Below are 22,963 nucleotides of genomic sequence, written 5' to 3'. Positions count from 1 at the left end.
CCTTTGACTTTCACTAGACTTTATGTTCTCTTGGTTAGCAGTCTGTACTTGTTAAACACCTTCTTGACTTCTGCTGACTGCCCCCACAAGGTTTCCAGAAATCTCTATCCATTGAATACCATTTTTCTATGTATATGAAGGACTCTACCTAAAAGGATGAAGAAGAGGAAGGCACTAAAATCTGTAGCCATAAAGCTTAGGTCTGGCCCAGAAATGAATATTCTCGGGGCAGTTCAAAGCAGACTGTTTAGCTTCAGCAAGGAAGTTACCTGTCCTCAGTCTTGTTAATCGTCAGAATCAGATAAGGGAGTGTTCAAAAATGCAAATCCCAGCTCCCACTCCAGACCAGTCGAAAGGGTGGTCAGCACGGCTCAGGTTTGGCTGCTGGTTGGAACTCCCTGTGGAGATGTAAGAATCACTAATGCCAAGTCATCCCTAGTGATACTGCACTGGTCTGGGATACAGTGTCGTTGTTTTGTTTGTACTGAGGATTAAACCAAGGAATCATGGTTGTCAAGTGCTTGGCCACTAAGCTACTTACAAATAAGGGCATTGCTTTAATATTCGCTTGAATGTTAGAGTGAATTCTATCCCCCAATTTACACACTGAGACTTCAGCCCCCACCACATGTGACTGTGGACAGGAAGCCTGTGATGGGCAGTTTTAATTGTCACCTGGAAGGCTGTCTTTTGGGATTGGTTATCTGGATTAGGATGGTCCATGGGCATGGCTGAGGGGTTGTCCTGAGTATTACTAAGTGATGTGGGAAGGCAGCCTAGCAGTAGGCAACACCATTCTCTGGGGTTGGGTCCTGTATGTATAAAAAGGGAGGAAGTGAGCTGAGCACTGGCCGGCGTGTGTGTACTCACTCTCTCTCTGCTCTGTGGCTGTGACTGGCTGCTTCCAGTTCCTGCCACCTCCTGCCCAGCTGCTGTGGATTATGACCTGGTTGGTGAGCTAAAATAAAACCTTCCTCTCCCAAGTTGCTTTTGTCAAGTTTTTTTTTTTTTTTTTATTATAGCAACAGTACAAAACTAAGACAGACCTTTCTAGAAGTGATTGAAGTTCAGTGAGATCAGAAAGATAGAGCCTAATCTGACGACGTGTGGTCTCTCCTTGTTACCATATGAGGACACAGTGAGAAGACAGTCATTTGTAAAGAAGGAAGGGAGTCCTCATCAGAAACTGAAACCTCTGTCTTAAACTAACTGTGAGGAATTAACCTTCTGTTGTTGTAAGTCTTCCTTCCCCTCCATGGTCTTTCGTTGTGGCCCAAACAGACTGACACCAAGCAAAGCCTCACTGTCAGTTTCTCTTCGATGTGCTGTTCTGTTCCCGTCCACTTCCCACATTCCACTCACTTCTTTCTCCCTGAGATTGCTCCTGTCCCAGCTACTGTTCATGAAAGCCCCGAGTTCTGACAAGAGTCCCTTTGAACAATGGTGTTCCCAAGGAATTCTGACTCCTTAGCCCTCCACCTTTCCGACTGCAGGGATTCCCTGGTGTTTGAAAACTGCTGCTCTGCTCAGTGCTTTTGTACTTGTTGTAAAAGAAGATGATGAGGAAGATGCCTCTCCTCCGTGTCCATGGTGAGGTAGAGAGCACAGATGAGGACATTTCCATATTGCTGAGTGAACTAAAGCTAAGAAAGGAAGTGGCTCACAAGATTGAGCTCCGGGTAATGCGGGCTTTCTTCATATTGGCACTGATATTTTGGACTGGATATTGTTTAGGACACTGTTCTCCCTCCTCCTACCGCCCAATGGTGACAACTAAAAAGGTCTCTAGATATTGCTAAATGTTATCTGGGGTGCAAAGTCCATGAATGACGCTCATGGTATTAAGAGAAAAGCCTCTGGATTTGAATGAGCAGATGCCTTAAGAAGCTTTGTTGTTGTTTTGGCCTCATCCCCCTCGCCTTCCTCCCCCTCCCTCCTGCTCCTTCCCCCTCCCCTCCTGTTCCCTCCCCCTCCCCCTCCCTCCTCCTTTCCCCTCCCCTCAGTTTCCCTCCCTCCCCTTTTCTTCTTCGTGGGGTACAGGCTATCCTGTTGTTATTCATTCACTAGGTACTTTTGTGTGCCAGATGCTTTACATGCGTTCTCTCCTAATGCTCAGGTTTCCCTTTAAAGAACTGTAACCTTCACTGAACAGAAAACAGTGTCTGACTGATAGGCCGGCTGGCCCAGTCAGTGAGTGCTAGAGCGGGGTGTGAAGCCCACGTCTTTCCTCTTCTCAAGTGTTCTGCCCACCTTTGTGACCATGTAGACTTTGCCAGTGTCTCTTTAAAGAGCAGCCTAGAAATGTATATTATCTTACCCCATCTTTCACTCTTAGCTTAAGACATTGCTAGACCCTTTCAGGTTTCAGGGAGCTAAAGGGAATGTAGACAGACCTGTGTCCTGAGGTGACCATAAGGAAGCATTTTCCATATATTTTAAGAGAAGCTCATGTTAACTTGTCTTATAACTTGTTGGTATTCTTCCCATTTTATTTTAGTATGACTGTAATTTTGTCTATAGCTCAGAATTGTCAAGAAGTGGGTGAATTTGCCATGTTTATTTTGGCTCCAGTAATGAAAAAAAGTAACCACCAATGCAGAATGTATAGATATATGAGTGTGTTTTTTCCCCTCAAATAGCATTGTAAGTGTGATAGTACAGAACTATAATAATGGTACCTAGAAAGCGGAGATAAGAGAGGACCAAGTCCTAGATTACATAGCAAGACCCTGTTTCAAAAGAAAAAGAAAACCCAGTCCTACCCCTGAAATCCTAGCACTTCGAGGGCAGAGGCAAGAAGGACGGCAAGAGTCTGAGGCTAGTCTGGGCTGCTTAATGAGTTCCAGGCTAGCTAGCCAGGGCTACATAGTAAGACTCTGTCTCAAAAAAAGTTTTTAGCCATTTTCAGAGTATTTTAGAAATATTGTATTATTCTCCACCTTTAATCCCAAATCACAGGAGGCAGAGGCAGGTGGATCTCTGTGAGTTCAAGGCAGCCTGGTCTACAGAGCTAGTTCCAGGATAGCCAGGGCTATGTAGAGAGACCCCATCTCATCAAAAAACAAAATAAAACAAAACAAACAAAGCAAATATTATATTATTCTTCTAGCCTCTTGTCAAATGCTCAGCTGTTTTACACATGAGGCTCAGACCTGGTCCAAAGCCACTGTGGTCTATTAAAGTGTTAGAACGCAGGCTAACGCCTTTAACTTTAAACAAATTACCTGTGTGCACCAGTGTTTTGTCTGCATGCATGTCTGTGTGAAGCTGTCACAGCCTTAGGAACTGGAGTCACTGAAAGTTGTGAGCTTCCATGTGAGTGCTGGGAATTGAACCCTGGTCCTCCGGAAGAGCAGCCACTGTTCTTAAACTTCTGAGCTACCTGTCCAGCCCACACATTTAACCTTTAACTTTGACCTTGATTTAGGGGTCTAGTGCTCTCCTCACCATCTGCTTGTTAGCTGTCCAACCACCGCACCCAGCAGATCTCAACCGAGCAGGAGAGCCCACCATGCTTCTCTCTCCCTGTCTGCCTGCTTTGGCTTTCGATACCACAGAGCTTAGTGAAAGCCAAAAGCCAGGTTTTGCCACAGCTGTCTTCTGAAGAGTTGAAGACATATCAGAAAGGGGAATAGATACCCAAGGGGATGAATAGAAGCAAGCCATTTGCTTTGTTTTGGTTATTATAATAAATTGTGAAATAGCCCATACTGTGGTTTAAGGTTTGTTTGTTTGTTTTTTTACTAAAGACTAGGCATATAAGCAAAGGGAAAGGGGTGTGTATAAGAATTGTAAGAGGAAGAACTCTGGGGTCAACTTAAAAATATTTTTTAATTAATAAGGTTGTTTTGTTTGCATGAATGTCTATGCACCACGTGTATGCCTCATATCCACAGAGACTAGAAGACAGCATTGGATCCTCCTTGAACCGTAGTTAGAGATGCTTGTGAAATGTCGTGTGGGTGTTAGGAATTGGACCTGGGACTTCTGGAAAAGCAGCAGCAAGCACTGTTAACCGCTGAGCCATCTCTCCAGCCCCTGGGAGCATTGTATTTGTAAGCTCCAGGAGAAGAGAAACAGAAGTTTATGTACCAGGGTTACTTTTTGAAAAGGTGTGTACAGGGTGGGGCACAGGGATGGAAGGACATGAGATGGCTCAGCCCCTAACAGGACATGTTGTACAAGCCTGGTGACCTGAGGTTGATCCCACACCGAAGATGGGAGAAGAGAACCAACTGCACTCTGCTCTCTGACCTCCACAGGCGTGCAGTGCTCCACATATCCCTCCTCTTCCAATCGTATGCATACATGCAATAGTAACATTTTTAAATTTTAATAAAGGTTTCCAGAGGGTCTGGTTAAAGGCTGGGTAGCTAGAATGTCAGGAAGGGGCTGAAAAAGAAGGTGCAGTGAGCGTCGTAGGGCAGTTAGTTCCTGAGCCCCTAGCATTCCCAGGTGAGCCCGAAATGTTTACTTTGTGTGATCCACACTCCATATGGATAGTGTTACTTTCTTGGAATCTGAGATTATTAAAAAAATTCCAAGAAAAATGAGGGCATGGATCCTGCCTCAGGGAAATCAGAGACAGAGTAAAGTAAACTGGAGGAGGGTTTAGAAATGCCCTTCTACTCTAACTCTTGGCCGTGGCCAGTGAGAACTTGATCACTATGTAGTTTGAGTTTCTCAGAATGAGGAGATGGAGTGTGCTTTGAAGGAAAAAACAAACAAACAACTATGGCTAAAAGAAGAGTGTGGGGCATAGCTTGCCGGTAGATCCTTCATCTCCTGAGTTCGAGGCCCTGCGTTCATCCTCTAGCACTTCCCCCCTAGTGTCTGCTGTTAGACTCACATGTGTTAAGACTTTCATGGGAGACTATTCTGGGGTGCTATTCTGTTATGAACTAGAGGTGGGTGCTCTTAGTGTTCCAAGAGCAACTGTTACACCTGTTGTCAGAAATTACCTAAGTGACACTGGGCAGGGAGTGTGTTCAAGCAAGCATTAATGCCACCACAACAGACTGAGTGGCTGGCAACCACTCTCAAGAAACAGGAGATGGTAAGGAGAGCCCAGACCACAGTCACAACCTAACTGAGAGCCCAAGGAATTTAAAAAATTTACCTATTTTTATTTTATGTACATTGGTGTTTTGCCTACATATGTGAGGGAGTCAGATCCCCTGGAACAGGAGTTACAGACAGTTGTGAGCCACCATGTGGTTGCTGAGAATTGAACTCAGAACCTCTGGAAGAGCAGTCAGTGCTCTTAACCACTCAGCCATCTCTCCAGCCCAGGAATTCTTTTTTTCAAGAGAGATACCATGTTCTTCTTTTCTCTGGAAGGTTCCTCATTGTTTTGTTCTTTGCCCCAGTGCTAAGAATGGAACCTAGGGTTTTTGGCTACCCGAGCTTGGTATGGAGGAGCTACAGCTCTCCTCCCCTTTGGGAAAGAATCTCGCTGAGTTGAGTAGGCTGGCCTGGAGACTGGGACTTGTAGTTGTCCTGCCTCGGGGACTCAGAAGGTCAGACTGCAGGTGCACCGCCACATTCAGCACAGCGAAGACTTTTCTGTGTCTTGTTTTTGAGAGCAATTTGTTCTTAAAACTTCTATTGCTATAACAACTTGCTGTCTCCTCTTTAGTTGCTTCCCTCTTTGGTCTTCATGTCTGCCTCAAATCCTGTATGTCTTTTAAGACATTCAGAACCTCTTCAAGAGGACAGTTTTAAACTTGTTGAGTGTCAGGACCAAAAACAGATGATGAGTCAGACGTAGACCACCCTCTCAGCTGCAAACTCACGTAAGTGGTAGACTCCCCAGGTCCTCTCTGGGTGTTGCTTTTAAGGTCTTATTATCTCATCTTTCTTCACATCGGCCATTGCCTTCTGCATCTCAGAAACACTTACACTTGTTTTGCCTGTGTGTGTGTGTGTGTGTGTGTGTGTGTGTGTGTGTGTGTGTGTGTGTGTGTGCACGGTTCCTGCAGATCTCCTGGAACTGCAGTTATAGATGGCAGTGAGCCACCATGTGGATGCTGAGATCCAAACTCAGGTCCTTAGTTGCAGAAATGCTGAGCCGATTCTACGTACCCACCTTTTACATTTCTTGATTGTATTGTGAGAATACATCTCTCTTTTCTCTAGTAAGTATTGTTTTCCCCTTCCAATTTTTTATTTATTTGTAATTCATACTTCTTGTCCTTCTTTGACTAGTTCTTAGTTACTTTTTCTTATTCCCTCAAGGGAATTACTTGTTTTGAAGTTATCTTTTTCTTTGCTTGTTTAATTTTATTTATGGTGCTGAAGTTAGAACACAGCTATGCTATGTAAACATCTTTATATTGAGCCACACGAACCTCTCTCTCATACACACACACACACACACACACACACACACACACACACACACACACACACATTAAATAGAAGAAAAAGTGATTATTAGTACCCTTTTCCCATAACGCCTCAACAAACAAGATAGCTGGCATTTCTGGAAAGAATTGCCTATTTCTTCTTTTGGCATTTCTCACACAAAGCCTTGTGTGTGCTATCACATGATCACAAGGAAGCTGAATATGTGCACCAGGGACAGCTACTCCTGAAGAGCCCAGTCAGGCTAGAGTGGCTTTCAAATAGTCCCTAAAGGAACCTCCAGGAACACTGATGTGGCCTATCTTAAGTCTGTGCTTTTTTGTATAAATCCATTTTTTTTGGTCAATTATAAAAGAGAAACACATCCTTCTTGTAGAAAAGCATTAAGGGAATCCTGATCTCTCATAATCTCTGTGCAGACAGATGGTAGTTAATGTTTGGTATTTTCCTTTGATCTTTGTTTTGTTTTTTGAGACAAGGCTTCATAATCTAGCCAGGCTGAGCTAGGACTCATACACCACCCAGACTGGCCTTGAACTCTCAGCAATCCTATCTCCGCTAAGGGCTAGGATTAGGAACTTCCCCGCTGGTTTATATCGTACTGAAACCATCCATTTAGTCTATGCAAGCACCTCTCCTTTGATCTTTCATAGTCTTACTGGAAATTAAGTACAATGGCCTCTCCAAAGACGGTCTTACCCATATTCCTTAGGACTGACTGGTAGGAGGCTTTCAACACTCTGATACTTTTTGGTTATAGCGCATTCCCTGGATTGTGCTATCTTAAATCTGTGTGGCTGTCATAGCTGTCTTCATGTGCTGTAACTGTTTAAGACTTTAAAATTATGTATTCAGCTTTGAGTCAAGAATGGTGCTCAGACCAGCCTTCCCTGTCCTTTTGTCATTGTTAGCATCTGCAGTTTCCCACGGTCGACCTGTTGTGACTTTACTGGGTACATCATAGAAAACCCAAGGCTGCTTATCTAGAACTTTATTCCTGCTGAAGGTCATCAATGTCATATACAAGTTTCTGTAATAATTTTAAACCTAATATCAAGGTGTACTGCATACACCTTTAATCTCAGCACTCAGGAGCTAAGAGGATTATGACTTCATGGCTATACAGTGAGAGCCCATCTCACCAAACAAAAATAAAAGCAATGTAAAAACAATTACACACAAGCACAGGTTGGATTGTTCATGTAACTAATGGTTACTATATTGCTCCAGATTACTCCAGTTGGTTTACTAGCTCCTCTCCTGAACAGGATAGTTTGTTTCCTTTGGTGTGTGTATTCATAGGGCTCTGCCTCAACCTCTGTTTTGTCTTGACAGCTGGGTAAGTGTGGATCAGGAAGAATGGCATTTTTTTCCTTTTCTTAATGTTGGGAGTCGAACCCAGGGCCTTGAACATGCTAAGGCCAGTGCTCTACTGCAGATCTAGACCTCTAGTGCATGGAAGAACTATTTCTAAGACCAGCGTGAACAATCAGATGTCTAGAAGGACAGTGTTGAGAAGGTGCTTATTAGCAACTATAAGAGTTTTTCAGGGAATGGCTTACACTTCATTAAAAAAAATCAAGTCAGAAGGGTTTTTCTCTCTCTCTTTTTTATTTCAAATATATCACCTGTCCCCCCCCCCCCGTGTACTCTTACACTGTACTCCTTCAGCTCTGGCACCTTAAACATTGCAGGGATGCCTCTGCATCACTCCACTGATTCCCTCGAGAATCACCACCATAAATCCCCATTTAGAAGCCCGGTGAATGTCGTTTGAAGCTTTTAGATATGGTGTACTTCTTAAATGATGCAGTGACTTTCCCTCCTTTTTCTTACTGGCTATTTTGTAGGATATAATTAGTGTAATTAAGAACTCTGTTCAGTTTTTGTTCCCTTCAGAAACATTGGTTTTTAGAAAACAAAAGTCATTGATTTTTACTTATGTCTATCTGTGTGAGCCTGTCTATATGTGTGCAAAGCCCACAGAGGCCAGAAGAAGGCATCAGATCCCTTGGAGAACTTACAGGTGGTTGGGAACCACCTAACCTGGGTCCTCTGCAAGGCAGCACAGAAACTGCTCAAGCATCTCTTTAGCCCACAGCCTTGCTTTTCCTTTTCCTTCTTTAAAAAAAGATTTGTTATTTTTATTAATATACGTGTGTGTGTGTGTGTGGATGTGGCCACATGTATCAGGGTGTCTAGGCCAGTGAATCAGTTTCCAGACTTGAGCCAGTTTGCAGACCAGAACCCCTTGAATGAAGGGGTGGCCAGGTTCCCCTGAGGAAGGATCTTGATAAGACACCTAAAAGTTATGCTGTAAGCTTTTCTCCAGTTCTTCCCCAGAGGGATCTACAGCCTTTTACAAGGGTAACTGTACACTGGAGAAAAGGAAATAATCAGACTTTCCAGGGTAGGATACTGGTTCTGAATTGACGCTGATCCCGGGAGACCCCAAGAAACATTGTGACCCTCCAGTTAAAGTAGGGGCTTATGGAGGACAGGTGATTAATGGAGTTTTGACTGATGTCCGATTCACAGTAGGTCCAGTAGGTCCCCAAACACATCCTGTGGCCATTTCCCCAGTTCCAGAATGTATAAAGAAATAGACATACTTAGAAGTTGGCAGAATTCTCACATTGGTTCCCTGACCTGTGGAGTGAGGGCATTATGATTGGAAAGGCTAAATGGAAGCCTTTAGACTTGCGTCTGCCAAAGAAAAGAGTGAATCGGAAACGGCATCACATTCCTGGAGGAATCGCAGAAATCCCTGCCGCCATCAAGGACTTGAAAGATGCAGGGGTGTTGGTTCCACCGCATCTCCCTGTCGCTCTCCTATCCGCAGGAGCCAGAGGTTTTGGGTTCCCTGGAACAGGAGTTACACATGGTTGTGAGCTGCTCCACATGAGGGCCAGAGCTGAACTCATGTCCTCCGAAGGCTGTCCTGGAACTCATTCTACAGACCAGGCTGGCCCGACCTCAGAGATCCACCTGCCTCTGCTTCTAGTGCTGGGATAAAGTTATGCCCAGCACAGTGCTCACTCTTAACTGGCGAGCCATCTCCCCAGCACTGCTTTTTTTAAGAAATCCAACAAAAGTTAGATTTGAGGTTTTCATTTTCTGGCTTTGTCTTCTTACTGTTTCCTTAATTTCTAAATCTGGAAACTATTTTCTGTCCTCCATCCCTCTCAGTGTGGCCTCCAATTTCTTCCAGGTTTCCTCCTTTCCAGGTGCTGCTCCCATGTGTTGAGGGTGAACTTTAGAGCACCCTCAGGTTCATTTTCCCTGTCTGCCTACACGTTACTGCTTTCTTCCCCAGAAGGCATGACACACAGGATTTGCTGGGTAACGAGGCTATCTTCACGTTAGCCTCACCTCTGAAAACATAGCCTGCAGTAGCCGTCAAACACCCACTCCCTCTCCAGACCTTTCACTGAGGATCATTTTAGTTTGTGACAACCAGGAGGCTACTCGTGCACTACTTTCACTGTGAACTAAGTTTACTGCACATTTGGGGAAACTGACTGTGTTTTCTGCCTTCTATTGACAGAATGGCACACGAAACTTCCAGGACTTTGACTGTCAGGTAAGGACTGTACAAGCACCAAAGAGGCTCTGTACAGGATCCCTACAGTGCGTCCCTCCCTGTGCTGATGGTCTTAGAGACGTGGAGCTTGTATTGCTGTCGTTTGTATTTTGTTTTGTTCAAGCAGGGACTGTAACCCAGGCTGACCTTGAACTCATGACAGTGGCTCCTGCTTCAGCCTCCTGAGTTCTGGGTTTACCGGCATGAGCCACCACCCCTAGCTAGAAGTCCACTCATCACAGCTAATGGTGAGAACTCACCAGTGCTCTTTTAGTCACGGATCAAGCGTGTTTAAAATGATTTGCTCTCACATTCAAAGAGTGTCTTTAGGAACCCGTCTGTCGACTGTAGGGTCCTTAGTTGAGCTGTGTCTTTGTGATTGAGGTCTCCTTTCCTTGGATGGTATCAGAGACCTCATTTGTCACAAGTGGTAAATGGAAGGTAAAACAGATGGCAGGCAGTTGACAGAAGAGACATCTTAATAGCAAAATTGTTTCCTAAACCAAAGATCAAAGTATTGTTAATACAAAATGAAGATGTTTCTTGGCTTTATGTCTGGAAATGCAAATTTTCTCCTGGCTCAGTGTTTTCCCACATGGCACTGTTCTTCATAATCTCCTGTTGCCAATTAGAAAATGAGTGAAAAAGGAGCCAGCCCTTCTCTACCCACCCACCTATCTGTTAACCAGCCCTGAAAGAAATCTAAGAAAGGAATTCATGGGTATATGGGAAACCTTACAAGCCCACACAGCCTGACTCTCTCAGTCTGGGATGGCTGCCACAGCTACAGCATGAAGCTGACTTAAAGGGTACTGGCAGGAAAGGATAGCTGTTCGAACTGTGCTCCCTGTGTCCAGTGTTCAGCCATCGTGCATATCCATCAGGAAAGAATTGCTTCCAACACCCACTTCATGTTAGGTACAGTCTTTATAGCATTAGCTCAAAAGCAAAAACCAGTCTATTCAATCCTTGTATAGAGAAATTTAAAAAAAAATTCTGTATTGGCAAACCAGTTCTATCATAATTATTGCTGCCCTGTGATGGAGTGTCTATTGGATATGATCTTTGAAATGAATGTTTTAAAGCAACAAAGCAATATTATAGGTTTTTGTTGTTCTTAATATTTGAGTGAGGACATTGAATGATTGGGACAGAAAAACAGGCTTCTCCTGAGTCCATGACTATTTCCTCCTGGATAAGTCTAGAAGTGTCATTTAAGGAGTCCTCTTGTCCTTAAAGCTGAGGTTATGGCAGGTCAGATGAGGCTGGCTGTGCAAGGAAGAGCATCCTGAGTGCCTTGAGTCCCAGTCCAGCTGGTTCTTTATGACAAAACCAGCCCGGTGTGCTTGGGAGCCATTTACTCAGACTTAAAAAGTCTTTAGAACTTGTGATACTCTGTGACACGGGACAGTCAAGATTGAGTTTAGTTGTTTTTAATTTGCTCTGACATTAGCTGTGGTTCGGGTCCTAGTTGGAACAGTTGGAGTTGATTGCTTTTGACATAATTTACCAGGAAGGAGATCATTGAGATGAGTGACAGGAGGACTCAGTGTAAGGCACATCAAAAATAGTATGCGTGCAAGCTTGCTTTCATCAAATGCCAGGAGGTTAGCAAGTTTAAACCGTCTGCTCTCTCTCTCTCTCTCTCTCTCTCTCTCTCTCTCTCTCTCTCTCTCTCTGTGCGCACGTGCATGCTTGTTTACTCGCATGTGTGTGCACTCACATGTGTGTGCTTGCTTGTTTACATGCATGTCCAGGGTCTTGCTCATGCTAAGCAAGTATTCTTTTTTTCATATCTAAGTATAAATACAGCGTTAAGTGAAATTAAATTTAATACTAAGGCTTAAAAATAGTCTAGCAAGGGCCAGTAGAATGGACCAGTGGATAAAGCAGCTTACAATGTAAGCCTTATGACCCGAGTTCAATCCCTAGAGCTTGCATAAGGTACTGGGAAAGACCAACTCCATAAATCTGCCCTTTGACCCTCACATGTATGCTGTGGTATACATACACGGATGCAAGGCACACACAGTAATACTCTAGCAAGGAACCAGTGAGATGTTTCCGTATGTAAAGGCTCACTGCAGAAGCCTGATAACCTGAGTTCAGTCTCAGAAAACTTCCTTTAAAAAGCCACATGCAGGGGCTAAAGAGATGGCTCAGCAGTTAAGAGTTCAATTCCCAGCAACCACATGGTGGCTCACAACCATCTGTAATGGGATCTGATGCCCTCTTCTGGTGTGCCTGAAGACAGCTACAGTGTGCTGAGAGAGAGAGAGAGAGAGAGAGAGAGAGAGAGAGAGAGAGAGAGAGAGAGAGAAGAGAGAGAGAGAGAGAGAATGCAGTCAGCAAGATGGCTCAGCAGTTAAAGGTGCTTGCTGCCAAAGCTGACCACCGGAATTTGATTCCCAGAACCCACAGGATAGCAGGAGAGACCAAACTCTCACAGGGTGTCTTCTAACATCTATGGCATGTCCAGTTCCACCCCAGTAAATAAATAAATATAATAAAAGTTTTAGAAAGAAAGCATAGTACAATTATGTATCTATAATCCCATCACTCCTACAGTGAGATAGGAGGCAAAGACAGGAGACTCTCTTAGAAGCCCACAGTCTAGTTAACCTAGAGTATACACTATGGCAAAAACAAGAAAAACTATGCTTCAGCAAGGTGGAAGGAGAGAATTGACTCCTTAACGTTTGTCCTTTGATTTCCACATGTGCACTGTGCTGCACACATATCCCACAGCAGTAATAACAATAACTACTACTGCTACTGTCATTATTATTTTAAGTCGAAGCCACCACGTAATACAGTGGTAGAGCCCTTGCCATGCGTGTGTGAGCCTGGGCTCAATCCCCAGCCCAAACTATATTCCTGCTTGTTTTTTTGTAATGAAGTACCATAGTATTGTGCTAAGGTGTGTCTGGTTTTGGAACCTTTATATGACATACTCTCTTTTGGAGTGTATCCAATTAAACTTTATTTTCACCAATGTAGATATACAGTGGCTTTGGTTTCTTTCCTTCTAGTGCTGCTAAAAATAATTCATCTTGCATAAAAAAAGAACCTACCCAAAAGTGTTGAAACTTTAAGTGAAATCTCCTGGCATTATGAAATACAACTCTAGTTTAGATCGAATAGAAATAGAATGATGGAAGGTGTTTGTGACATTTGCATGTTTGTCACTAGTTTTGGATATGTGGGTTCTCTGTGTTAAAAGAAAAACTAACTAGGGATGTAGCTTAGTGGTAGTGTGCTTGTGTATAAGACCCCAGGTTCAATACTCAGTTTTCAGCACTCAGTAATTATTAGTGGATAGTAAGAAGCTCTTATCTGGCAGAATAGATCATCTCTGTAGAAGAAGCCGATAATGAACGGTGTAGAATAATCCAGGCTTGGCCAAGGATTGAATAATTTCATGTTGCCTGTTTAATTGCAGTTGCTCGGTTGAGGACCAGATATTATCACTACAGCATAAATCTTATACATGATTGGTAAATGAATGGCTTGCTACCAAACTAGAATTAAGTTGGTGGCAAGGGGGGTTGGGGGTGGGAGGACCTTGCAGAAAAAGCTAAAGTCAAAAACAAAGTCACAAATTGCCATCTGCCTATACGCACATTCTATAAGTAGAGGGTTTATTCCTCCAATAGACAATATCAGGTCACATGCGTGATGGCTACCAACCTATCAGACTTACAGCTCAGAGCCACAGTGCTGAAGAAAGGTCTCTACTGTACATCACGATAAGTTTAGGGCAGGATCCTTAGTGGTAGAGAAATGGTCCCATACTAGTCATGCTCACTCCTGAGACACAGTGTGGTAAAAGAGAATTCTGGGGTGTGGGGTGGGGTTGGTGATTTGTTCTTTCTTTCTCCTAATGGTCATTTAAGGCTGTGGAAAGAAGATACTACAGCTAGTTCTGAAAGAGGAAAAGACTTTTAGGTTGACATATTACAAAAGAGATTCTCAGATGAAAAATGTGGCTGGTGGGAAGGCTGGGGGTGTGGGTGGCTGCAAAAGCAAAAACTGGATGCCTGAGAGTGTTGTGAGAACTAGAGCGAAAGGTGTGACAGGCAAGAGGGGAGACCTCATCTCTTCGTGCAGTAGTATTGGATGGAACATTATATCAACAAGCCCTGTGATTTAGGACTTAGAGTGGAGGTCAGAAGAAGTACAATTGCCTAGCAAAGACCTGAGACACGCACACGCATGCACACACATTCATATATAACATTGGGAAACTCATATGATAGCCTAATTATTAGAAACAATAACATTTCATATTAGCAAAAAAGTTGCTAGAATGGAGAAGAAATAGTGTCAGGCATTAGGCGACCATGATTTAACTGGTCTCAGAGATAAAGGACCAATGATACTGTGACGGCATGTGTAACCAAAGGGAAAGGACGTGAGAAAGTCCAAAGTTGCTGGTTATCAAACTGGTGCCACCTGGCTCAGGTTCTACCAGGCTCTGGTTAGGATGCCATGTGGGTGACGGGGGAGACAGTCGTCACAGATGGAGATGTCGGCCACCTGGATGAGCTTAGGTTGTGTCATAAGCCTGGAGTGCAACGGGATGTGTCCCTAAAGTACACACCGCAGGGATGGACACCAGAGCCCGTGAGAGGCCACTTCGAGTTCTGCCCTCTGAGCACAGGCTGCCATTGTGGGCCACATTCTAGAACGCTGGGGTGACAGTCCCTGAAGAAAGCCAGTCAGGCAGATGAGGGCTGAGCAGAGCAGGAAGGCGGTGGAATCAGTGACTCACTCCCCAGCTGCTGTCTCTGCACCTCGTCCCCTGATTTGCAGCGGACATATATTCAGACCCCCATGGAGGTTAGTGCCTTCCTTCTGCCTCTTCATGCCTTTGCTCCCAGACCATGGATGTTCGTTCATTCTTTCCAAAGGAAGAGGAACTCCAAGAGCAACACAGAGCAACAGCAAAGTAGGACAGCAAAGTAAGACTCTTGGCCCTTTGATGCTCTGGTTGTTATGGGACTTGAAGGCCCATTGTGGGGAGGCAGGGACTGAGCGCTCCCTGGAAAGGATGAGGTTTTTTTTTTTTTTTTTTTTCTTTTTTTTTTTTTTTTTTGGAGCTGGGGACCGAACCCAGGGCCTTGCGCTATAGGCAAGTGCTCTACCATTGAGCTAAATCCCAACCCCAAGGATGAAATTTTTAAGGCCCAATTTTGACTGAATTTTATACACATTGTGAATGATGACAAAGCAGTCACATTGCCCTGACCCCGCCTACTTTAAAGGGTTTTTTAAAACTCCATCTTTGACAACTCAATTTTTTTCCTTCATGTTTTTTGGGACAGGATTTCTTCTTTATAACAGAGGCTATCCTGGACTTCGTTTGTAGATCAGGCTGGCCTTGAACTCACAGAGACCCACCTACTCCTGCATCCCAAGTCCTGGGATTAAAGACATGTGCCACCATGTCTAGCCACAGCTCCATTTTTATCCTTGTCTTCCTTTTTCAGCTCATTGTCTGTCCCCTTTACACACACTACTGTTGCCTACCTGGCTACGGATTGGGAGACTTCCGTGTTAAGGCCACATCATAATCCGAGTCTTTTCTTGGGTCTCATTCAGTGGCTTATCTGAGGCCCAAGTGGACCTTTTACTCAGATTTTATTAAAGGTTTGAGTGATGCAGAAGGAAAGTTCTACTAATAGGTAGTCACAGTAACACATTTGAGGGACCTCACTTCTGACTGAATAAGAGGACTTATTTCTCTCTCCCAACATTCTTATTCAATCCTATAGTTTTCTCAATAAACAGAATATGGAGATGAGCTACTGATCCCCTTTTGTTCTGTTTCAGAATCCATTTCATTGCTCAAGGATGTACATGTTGACTCTGATAAACACGTGCTATCCGTGGTGTGCTGTGGAATTTAGTATGGGTAATTTACTGCACACGGGCCTCTGCATCCTGTTTGATTCTGGGCACTGCCCTTTTCAGACTTTTTTGTAGTTAATGCTTATACTGCTAATTTACTGATTTTCATTTCATTATACAAGTAAATCATAATTCATTTACTAGTTTTTCTGTTATATGGGGCTAGGTTTTAAAAATAAACATGATTGATCATTTTGTGTATGTGTGTGCGTGTGTTTGTGTGTGTATAAATAACCATGTTTGAGAATTTCTTTAGATATATCTAAAAGGAGTTATTGTGACCAGGGACACATAATAAACACACACACACACACACACACACACACACACACACACACACACACACACACACACACCTCCAAAGGTACAGTTGCAGTAGGTAGGGCCTTCCCTTTTTTTTTTTTTTCTTATCAGGATAACATTTACTTGGGGCTGGCTTCCAGGTTCAGCGGTTCAGTGCAGTATCATCACGGTAGGAAGGTAGGCCCTTCTTAGTGTAGAACTCTGCAGATCCTTCTCCAGAGCCGCTGTGCAGATGCCCTGTCTGCCAGGAGCACATGTGCCTTCTTTTCTCAGTCTTGTTGTATCAAACCGCATTTTGTGGGATTCGGCTTGTACTTCCTGATTGCTTTCTTAGTTTTTTAGGACAGTACTGTGTTTGCCATAAGCTGTGTTAGTTGAGTTTTTATTTCATTGGTTGGCACTCTGTCAAAAATACAGTATTTCTAAGGCAGAAGTCACATCTCTCTGGTTTGCTCTGTTAGACTCAGAGAGCTCAGATCAGAATATAACATATAGTACAGGTTTAGTCAGATATTTAGTATGTATGTGTGCGTCACACACAACGACACACACATGTAGATCTCCTCAGTAAGTCTGACAAGTCTCTAACTGCCTGTGCAATAACAGATTTATCATTTAATATTCTTTCTATCCAAACCCTATGCTTCATTTCATAAGCAGTTCACAATACCTGAGCCTAGTTGACATTTCTCCTTCCTTTATTTAAGCCATTTAGTGGGCTTTGATAGGCAAAATCAGTAGCCAAGAAGAGTAGAGAAGTAGTAGAGTAGTAGAGAAGCATTCATACCATGATCAGTCAAGCTCTCTCTCTGCTCTGCCCTGGAGCCTAGGATTTGAGATACACTGATGTCCTATTAGGCAGAAATTGTCTTTTCCACATGAGAGAAGCCAAAGTTATGAGATTCACTATTAAGAAAATTATACTGGAAGCCCATGGCATTTGTTGAGATTCCAATTGGCAAAATTAAGTCTTTCTTATCAGTGTGAAACTTTGAGACAGATGGAGATTTCAGCAGACATCCACGAGGCTAGATACGACCTTTTTTTTTTTAGAACTAGACTAAATCTCTAACATTACTAATTGCAAACCTTTATGGCTTTACTCGGTTCCCTGAGCTGAGCTCTACTCTAACAGCTTCTCAACTTACTTTTCCTTCGCTTCATGTCTCATGGGACAGGTGGAACAAACTGCCCAGCACCCTTAAACCAGGAGCAGTCCAGGATGTCTCAGGACTTAAGGGTGCACACAACAAGGACCAGGAGTGAGAGTGGTGGCAGACCACCACAGCTACCAGGGTTACTCCAGTTTCAGGAGAAGCACCAAGTCACAGATGCGCTCTCTCAGTCTCAAACACAGTTCCTAGAGGGATGCTGATGGCACGTGACTAGATACCTTCCCGCCATGGCCCAAAGGTTCTAGTCTAGGAATGTATTCTATGAACACGACAGCCAAGAGTCACTGCTCTAAGGGACAGGTGGTGTGAGACAGGCAGGAAAGGAGAGAGATTTGAGGCCAATATACCTTTCAGTGTCTACCAAAATTATCAAGATCTTTGAAGCCTCTGGCTTTTTTCCCTGGGAACAGTTTCACATCTTCAGTTTCCTTCTGTGTTCTTTCCCTAAATAGTTCCAGGTTCTTTATCCAACTTGCTGATCTCCTTTTCATACCTAATTACAAATTTATTATCAAAAAATCCTTGGTTTCCTAGATCCTAAAATTATCTATTTTGTTAGTAGAATTAGAATGTTGGAATAGTGTGAATAGCACTGCATCTTTCTGGTGGACTTAGAGTTCATTAAGCCTGCCTGAGATTTTGCACTGTCTTATTACAGGAACATGACATTGAAACACCCCATGGTATGGTCCACGTCACCATAAGAGGCTTACCAAAAGGAAACAGACCTGTTATCCTGACATACCATGACATTGGGCTCAACCGTATGTATTTGACTTACAACTTTTTATCATAATGTATAATCTTTATATATTAAGAAAATAGTATTTCATTTTTTTAAAAGAACTTTATGCACATGCGTGATTGTACTACATGTATGTATGTGCACCATGTGTGTGCTTGATGCCTGTTACAGATGGTCGAAAGCCACCATATGGGTGCTACACACCAAACCCTGGACTTCAATAAGAACAGCCAATGGTCTTAACCACTGAGCCATCTCTGCAGTCCTAAACCCTGGTATTTTAATAGAGCAGAGGTAGTCTTCTTTCTTAACACTCTGTCCCTATTGTTGTGTGCAGGGCTAATATTCTTGGGTTGTACATAGGGCAGTGTGTTTGAGGGACTTTAGCCCTAGGTTTTACCTTTCTATTATGTCTGCTTAAAGAGGAAAGACGAATCTGTCAGCTGTTAAAGTCCATCCAAAGTCCAGTTTGCTGCTTTAGCTGTGGTGGTCCTGAGGACGGATGTAGGGCTGCACTCAGGGAAAGGAAGTGCTCTACTGCTAAGCCTCTCATCCTCAGCCATGGTTTCTGTCGTTGTTGTTTTGTTTTATTCATATGTATAAGGGTAGAAAATATTGTTGTGAGAGGCTCACTGAGTTACTAACGGTTTTCCTTTGGCCCTATCAGCAGTTTGTTTAAGTAGGTGCTTCATAACAGCATGCTCTTAGTATCCCTATCATCCAAACTCAGTGCAACAATACTGCAAAACTCAGAGTTGTTTTAGTGCTGCTGTGGTATTACGAGGAGAAACACCCAGGCCTGATTTCATGTAATGACTCACATGCCACACAGAGGTGCACTAAAAACATCATATACAAGAAACCTGAGGCAGTCTGTATATGTGAGCTACAAATGAATTTCATACTCAAATTTTACTTCCACCAGAAGATTTCTCATTATTTGTATGCTGATTTTCCAAAATAAAAATCCTTGACACTTCTGTTAAAAAAACATTGCAGAAAAGCAAGGCTAAACATGTGGAGTGAGATTATCCTCTAAACCAGGGAGAGTGTAATGCCAGCATTTGGAATATCCTCTCAAGTGTAGGTTCTAACTGTCTCTGCACAGGCTCTGCAGACATGTCACCTTCATGCTGCTCTGCCTTTCAGAGTGTTAAGCTGACAGCCCAGGGCTGAGTCTTAGCCTGGGAAGTGAGGAAGGACCTGTGCTGAGAGGGTTAAGAAGGAGGCAGCATCTCCTCCAGGCACACAGCAGTCCTGACAATGCAGAGCCCGATGTGGTGGGTGTCAGAAGCTGAGGATAGCCCTAGCCACGGCCAGGGAGCTCAGAGTCCTTCCTCATCCGGTAGAGGGACAAGGCGCATAGAAGACAGCATTGTGGGTAGAAGATTGTTTGTCACCACCAGGAAACCCAGCAACTATCCCCAAGATGCTTTCTGCTCTGAGCCCATTGCATGGAATTGAGAACCACTGTCCTCCAGGCACTGAGGTGCCCCCTATGGAGTCTTCCTTGGGCGGCTTGAGGCACAGGCTGTGGGCAGACCTCTCACTCCAGTGGGCTGCTGAGGAGAAGGGACTGAGAGAACACTGGTCAGCTTTGCAGGGCTGAGGGGAAGCAGGGAGAACTGGGGAACCGATGCACAGGAATCCCTTTGTCTCATAGATAAGTCCTGCTTCAACACGTTCTTCAACTTTGAGGATATGCAAGAGATCACCCACACTTGCTGTCTGTCACGTGGATGCCCCAGGCCAACAGGTGGGAAGCAGCACCTCCTTCCCAACAGGGTAAGTAAAGCCACAGGGAAGCTCTGTGGGAGGCATGCAGGCTGTGGGTGGCTGTAGGGGACTGAATGCTGTGCTCCCCTCCCACTTGATGGCGTCACACCCACGGGTGGTATTGCTTGCTCGTCTTTCTGCCCTTGGTCTCAGAAGCTCGTGTGTTGATGGCTCCTTGGTATTTTCACAAACCTACAAAAGCTCTTCATGGCCAGGACCTGTGTCCCTGTAGGCACAAGTCATGTGTTTGGAGTACCCACTTCTCCCTCATCTGTCCCCTGACTCATCCATTTTTATTTGTCACCTTGTGTCGCTTCCTGAATCTCCAAATACATAGGCTGAGCCCAGACTCCTTTGACCCTGTTCTGGGAGGGTGGTCCCATCTGAGTTCCCACCTAGGGATGGAGTTTGGTCACTTGGAGAGCCATTTTTTCTGGAGCCACATTGATGGGCAGACACCATCTGACTGGCCTTGACACCCACCATCATCCTAAACTTGCTCTGTCAGTCAGTCACAGGCTCCCAAGTGCCCCCTGGACAGGGCGCCAATGAGAGCTTTTGGGGTAGGAGGGAGCCCTTCCCCCTCATGCTGCATTTGCCAGTGACTTCTGTAGAGTAAGCATTCCTGACAGGGGAGAGTCTGCCCCTGCACGGGACCCAGGCTCTGCCAGACATTGTTTAATGCTCTGTGTGTGTTGGCTCTCTCGGCCCAACAGGCCTGTGCGATTCTTCATCAGTGTGCAAGGATTCAGCCTAAGATGTCCTGTCACACAGAGTCCTAGCCGACTGTCCACGCTCTTGTGTCTCAGATACAGTTGTCATTTGTCCAGGTGCTGTCTGTCAGGATTGTTCTCAACTTGTGCACAATGGTGTGAGACACTCCACTCCTTCCAGTGCAGCAGATGGCCCTGGGCTTGTGGGGCAGAGGCCACCAAACATGGGAGACTGTTACACACACACACACACACACACACACAGTCTCATTTTAAAGTGTCCTGTCCCTTTCTGATTCTGTCATCTGTGACTTCCTCCTTACTCTCCCTCCTCTGGGTCAGCTCTGGGCTTGCCTGGCCATTTCAGAGTCAGTTCATATTATTAGTAAGTAGTTCATAAAGTGAATGCATTAGCCTAAGTGAAATAAATGAGCGTCTATTCTGAGGATCCTGAGTTTATAATGATGCACAGGCCCAGGAGAGCGTTGTTTCCTGCTAAGGTAACTGCCTAAATATGACTGGCAGACCTGTTGCTGGGCATTCCTGAGCCTGGGAGTGCATGTTAAGGCTGTGGAAATAGCACATAGTGGGCCCTGTAACCAGTTCTTTTCCTGTAGCCTGCTCTGGTACAAGGAGGGTGGCCTTTTATTTCTTCCTTATGTGGCAGTCATGGAGGATCATGGCGCCTGCCAAACTTACTTCTAGGCACCACAACACCTCCTTCGAGCCTTTGATAAAATTAATTAATTAATTAAAATAAATCCTGTGTTTCTCTAAGACTCCTGGAGTGGTCAAGGTCTCCTAGTGTCTAGGAACTGTGGTGCTTTCTAATTCAGGAGTGGTTACTCTGGTTTCAGGTATCAGTACCCCACCATGGATGAGCTGGCTGAGATGCTGCCTCCCGTTCTTACACACCTGAGGTGAGTGTCTTCTGCAGTCTTCCACTGTCTTCCTGTCATTGCTACAATTGAGAGCAGGCTTTCCCTCAGATAAACAGGTGCTCTCCCACTGAGATCTGCGCCCAGCTCTGCCACCTTATTGTTTTTGGCTCTGTATTCTTTATTGTCCCTAACTCTAGTGATGTGAAAAACAGAAGAGTCTATGGTCATTGTGTTAAATTTGGAGATGGTGTAGTTGATGATCAATCACAATAAAATGCCGTAAGCAAAGTGTTCCTGCGGTATGTCTGTCTCTCAGCCAGAGAGCACTTAGCTCCCTGAGGTTGCTTCTTGGCATTAAGCAACATCAGCATACAGAAGTCTGATATTATGATAGATAAAAGAACGTTTATCTGTATTTAATGATAGATAAATGAGGCTAGCTAGGGAATGTCTTTCCTGCTGGGTGCTGTATAGGCTAAGACAGAGCGCCAGGGCAGAAGGAAAGACCAATTATCAGGTCAGGTAGGCATATTGTAGCATCAGAGAAACACAGACCAGACTCCTTACGTCTGAAGGGTCAGATAAACATTGGCAGTGCCTTTGCTGGCATAAAGGAAAGACACTGAAGTATTTTTTCTTTTTTCTTTTTCTTTTTTTTTTTTCCGGAGCTGGGTACCGAACCCAGGGCCTTGCGCTTCCTAGGCAAGCACTCTACCACTGAGCTAAATCCCCAACCCCGACACTGAAGTATTTTAATCCTGGACTGAAGCACAAGTTAGATTTTTAAAATGATTACTATAAGTATATAAAATGTAACTCAGTAAAACTATATCTGAAAAAGAATTATTCCTGCTATAGTCGTTTGTAGAGAAGTAAAAGCTAAACACATGGACACAGTTAAATGACCATACTCTTTCAGGAAAAAAAATGAGGATAGCTCGATACTTGGTTCTGTTAAGAGATGGATTAAGGGGTTGGGGATTTAGCTCAGTGGTAGAGCACTTGCCTAGCAAAGTGCAAGGCCCTGAGTTCGGTCCTCAGCTCCGAAAAAAAGAAAAGAAAAAAGGAGATGGATTAAAATACATTTTAAGGGTGGGAGACAGGGCTCAGCCATTGAGGTTCCCGCTTCTACAGAGAACCTGAGTTTGGGTCCCAGCTTCTACTAACACCTGCCTGTAGCTCAGCCTCAGGGGATCCACATGCCCTTTTGAACTCCACAGGCGCCTGGCACTCAACCTGTACATGGCCACATACTGTAAACATAAATTCAAGTAAAATCAAGACTGTCACACATGGGGGTCCATCCCACAGGCAGTCACCAAACCCAGTCACTATTAAGGATGATGAGGGGTGCATGCTGACAGGAGCCTGCCTGATACAGTTGTCTCCTGAGAGGCTCTGCCAGAGTCTGACATATAGAGGTGGGTGCTTGCAGCCAACCACTGAACTGAGAACAGGGTCCACAATGGAGGCGTTAGAGAAAGGACTGAGGTAGCTGAGGGGGTTTG

The 22,963-nt window shown here is 44.3% G+C and overlaps 1 protein-coding gene across 1 annotated transcript in view; it reads left to right on the top strand.

Moving 5' to 3' along the window:
• The window catches only part of Ndrg3 (NDRG family member 3), a 62,259-nt gene that overhangs the window by 21,636 nt on the left and 17,660 nt on the right, over positions 1 to 22,963 (top strand). Inside the window, 5 exon segments of the mRNA XM_032904614.1 lie at positions 9,914 to 9,949; positions 17,999 to 18,104; positions 19,749 to 19,803; positions 19,805 to 19,870; positions 21,432 to 21,494. Coding sequence (XP_032760505.1) covers positions 9,914 to 9,949; positions 17,999 to 18,104; positions 19,749 to 19,803; positions 19,805 to 19,870; positions 21,432 to 21,494 — 326 coding nt within the window.

Source organism: Rattus rattus, chromosome 5 (genome assembly GCF_011064425.1).
Source record: "Rattus rattus isolate New Zealand chromosome 5, Rrattus_CSIRO_v1, whole genome shotgun sequence".
NCBI lineage: Eukaryota > Metazoa > Chordata > Mammalia > Rodentia > Muridae > Rattus > Rattus rattus.
This window is presented reverse-complemented; position numbering and strand designations above follow the sequence as displayed.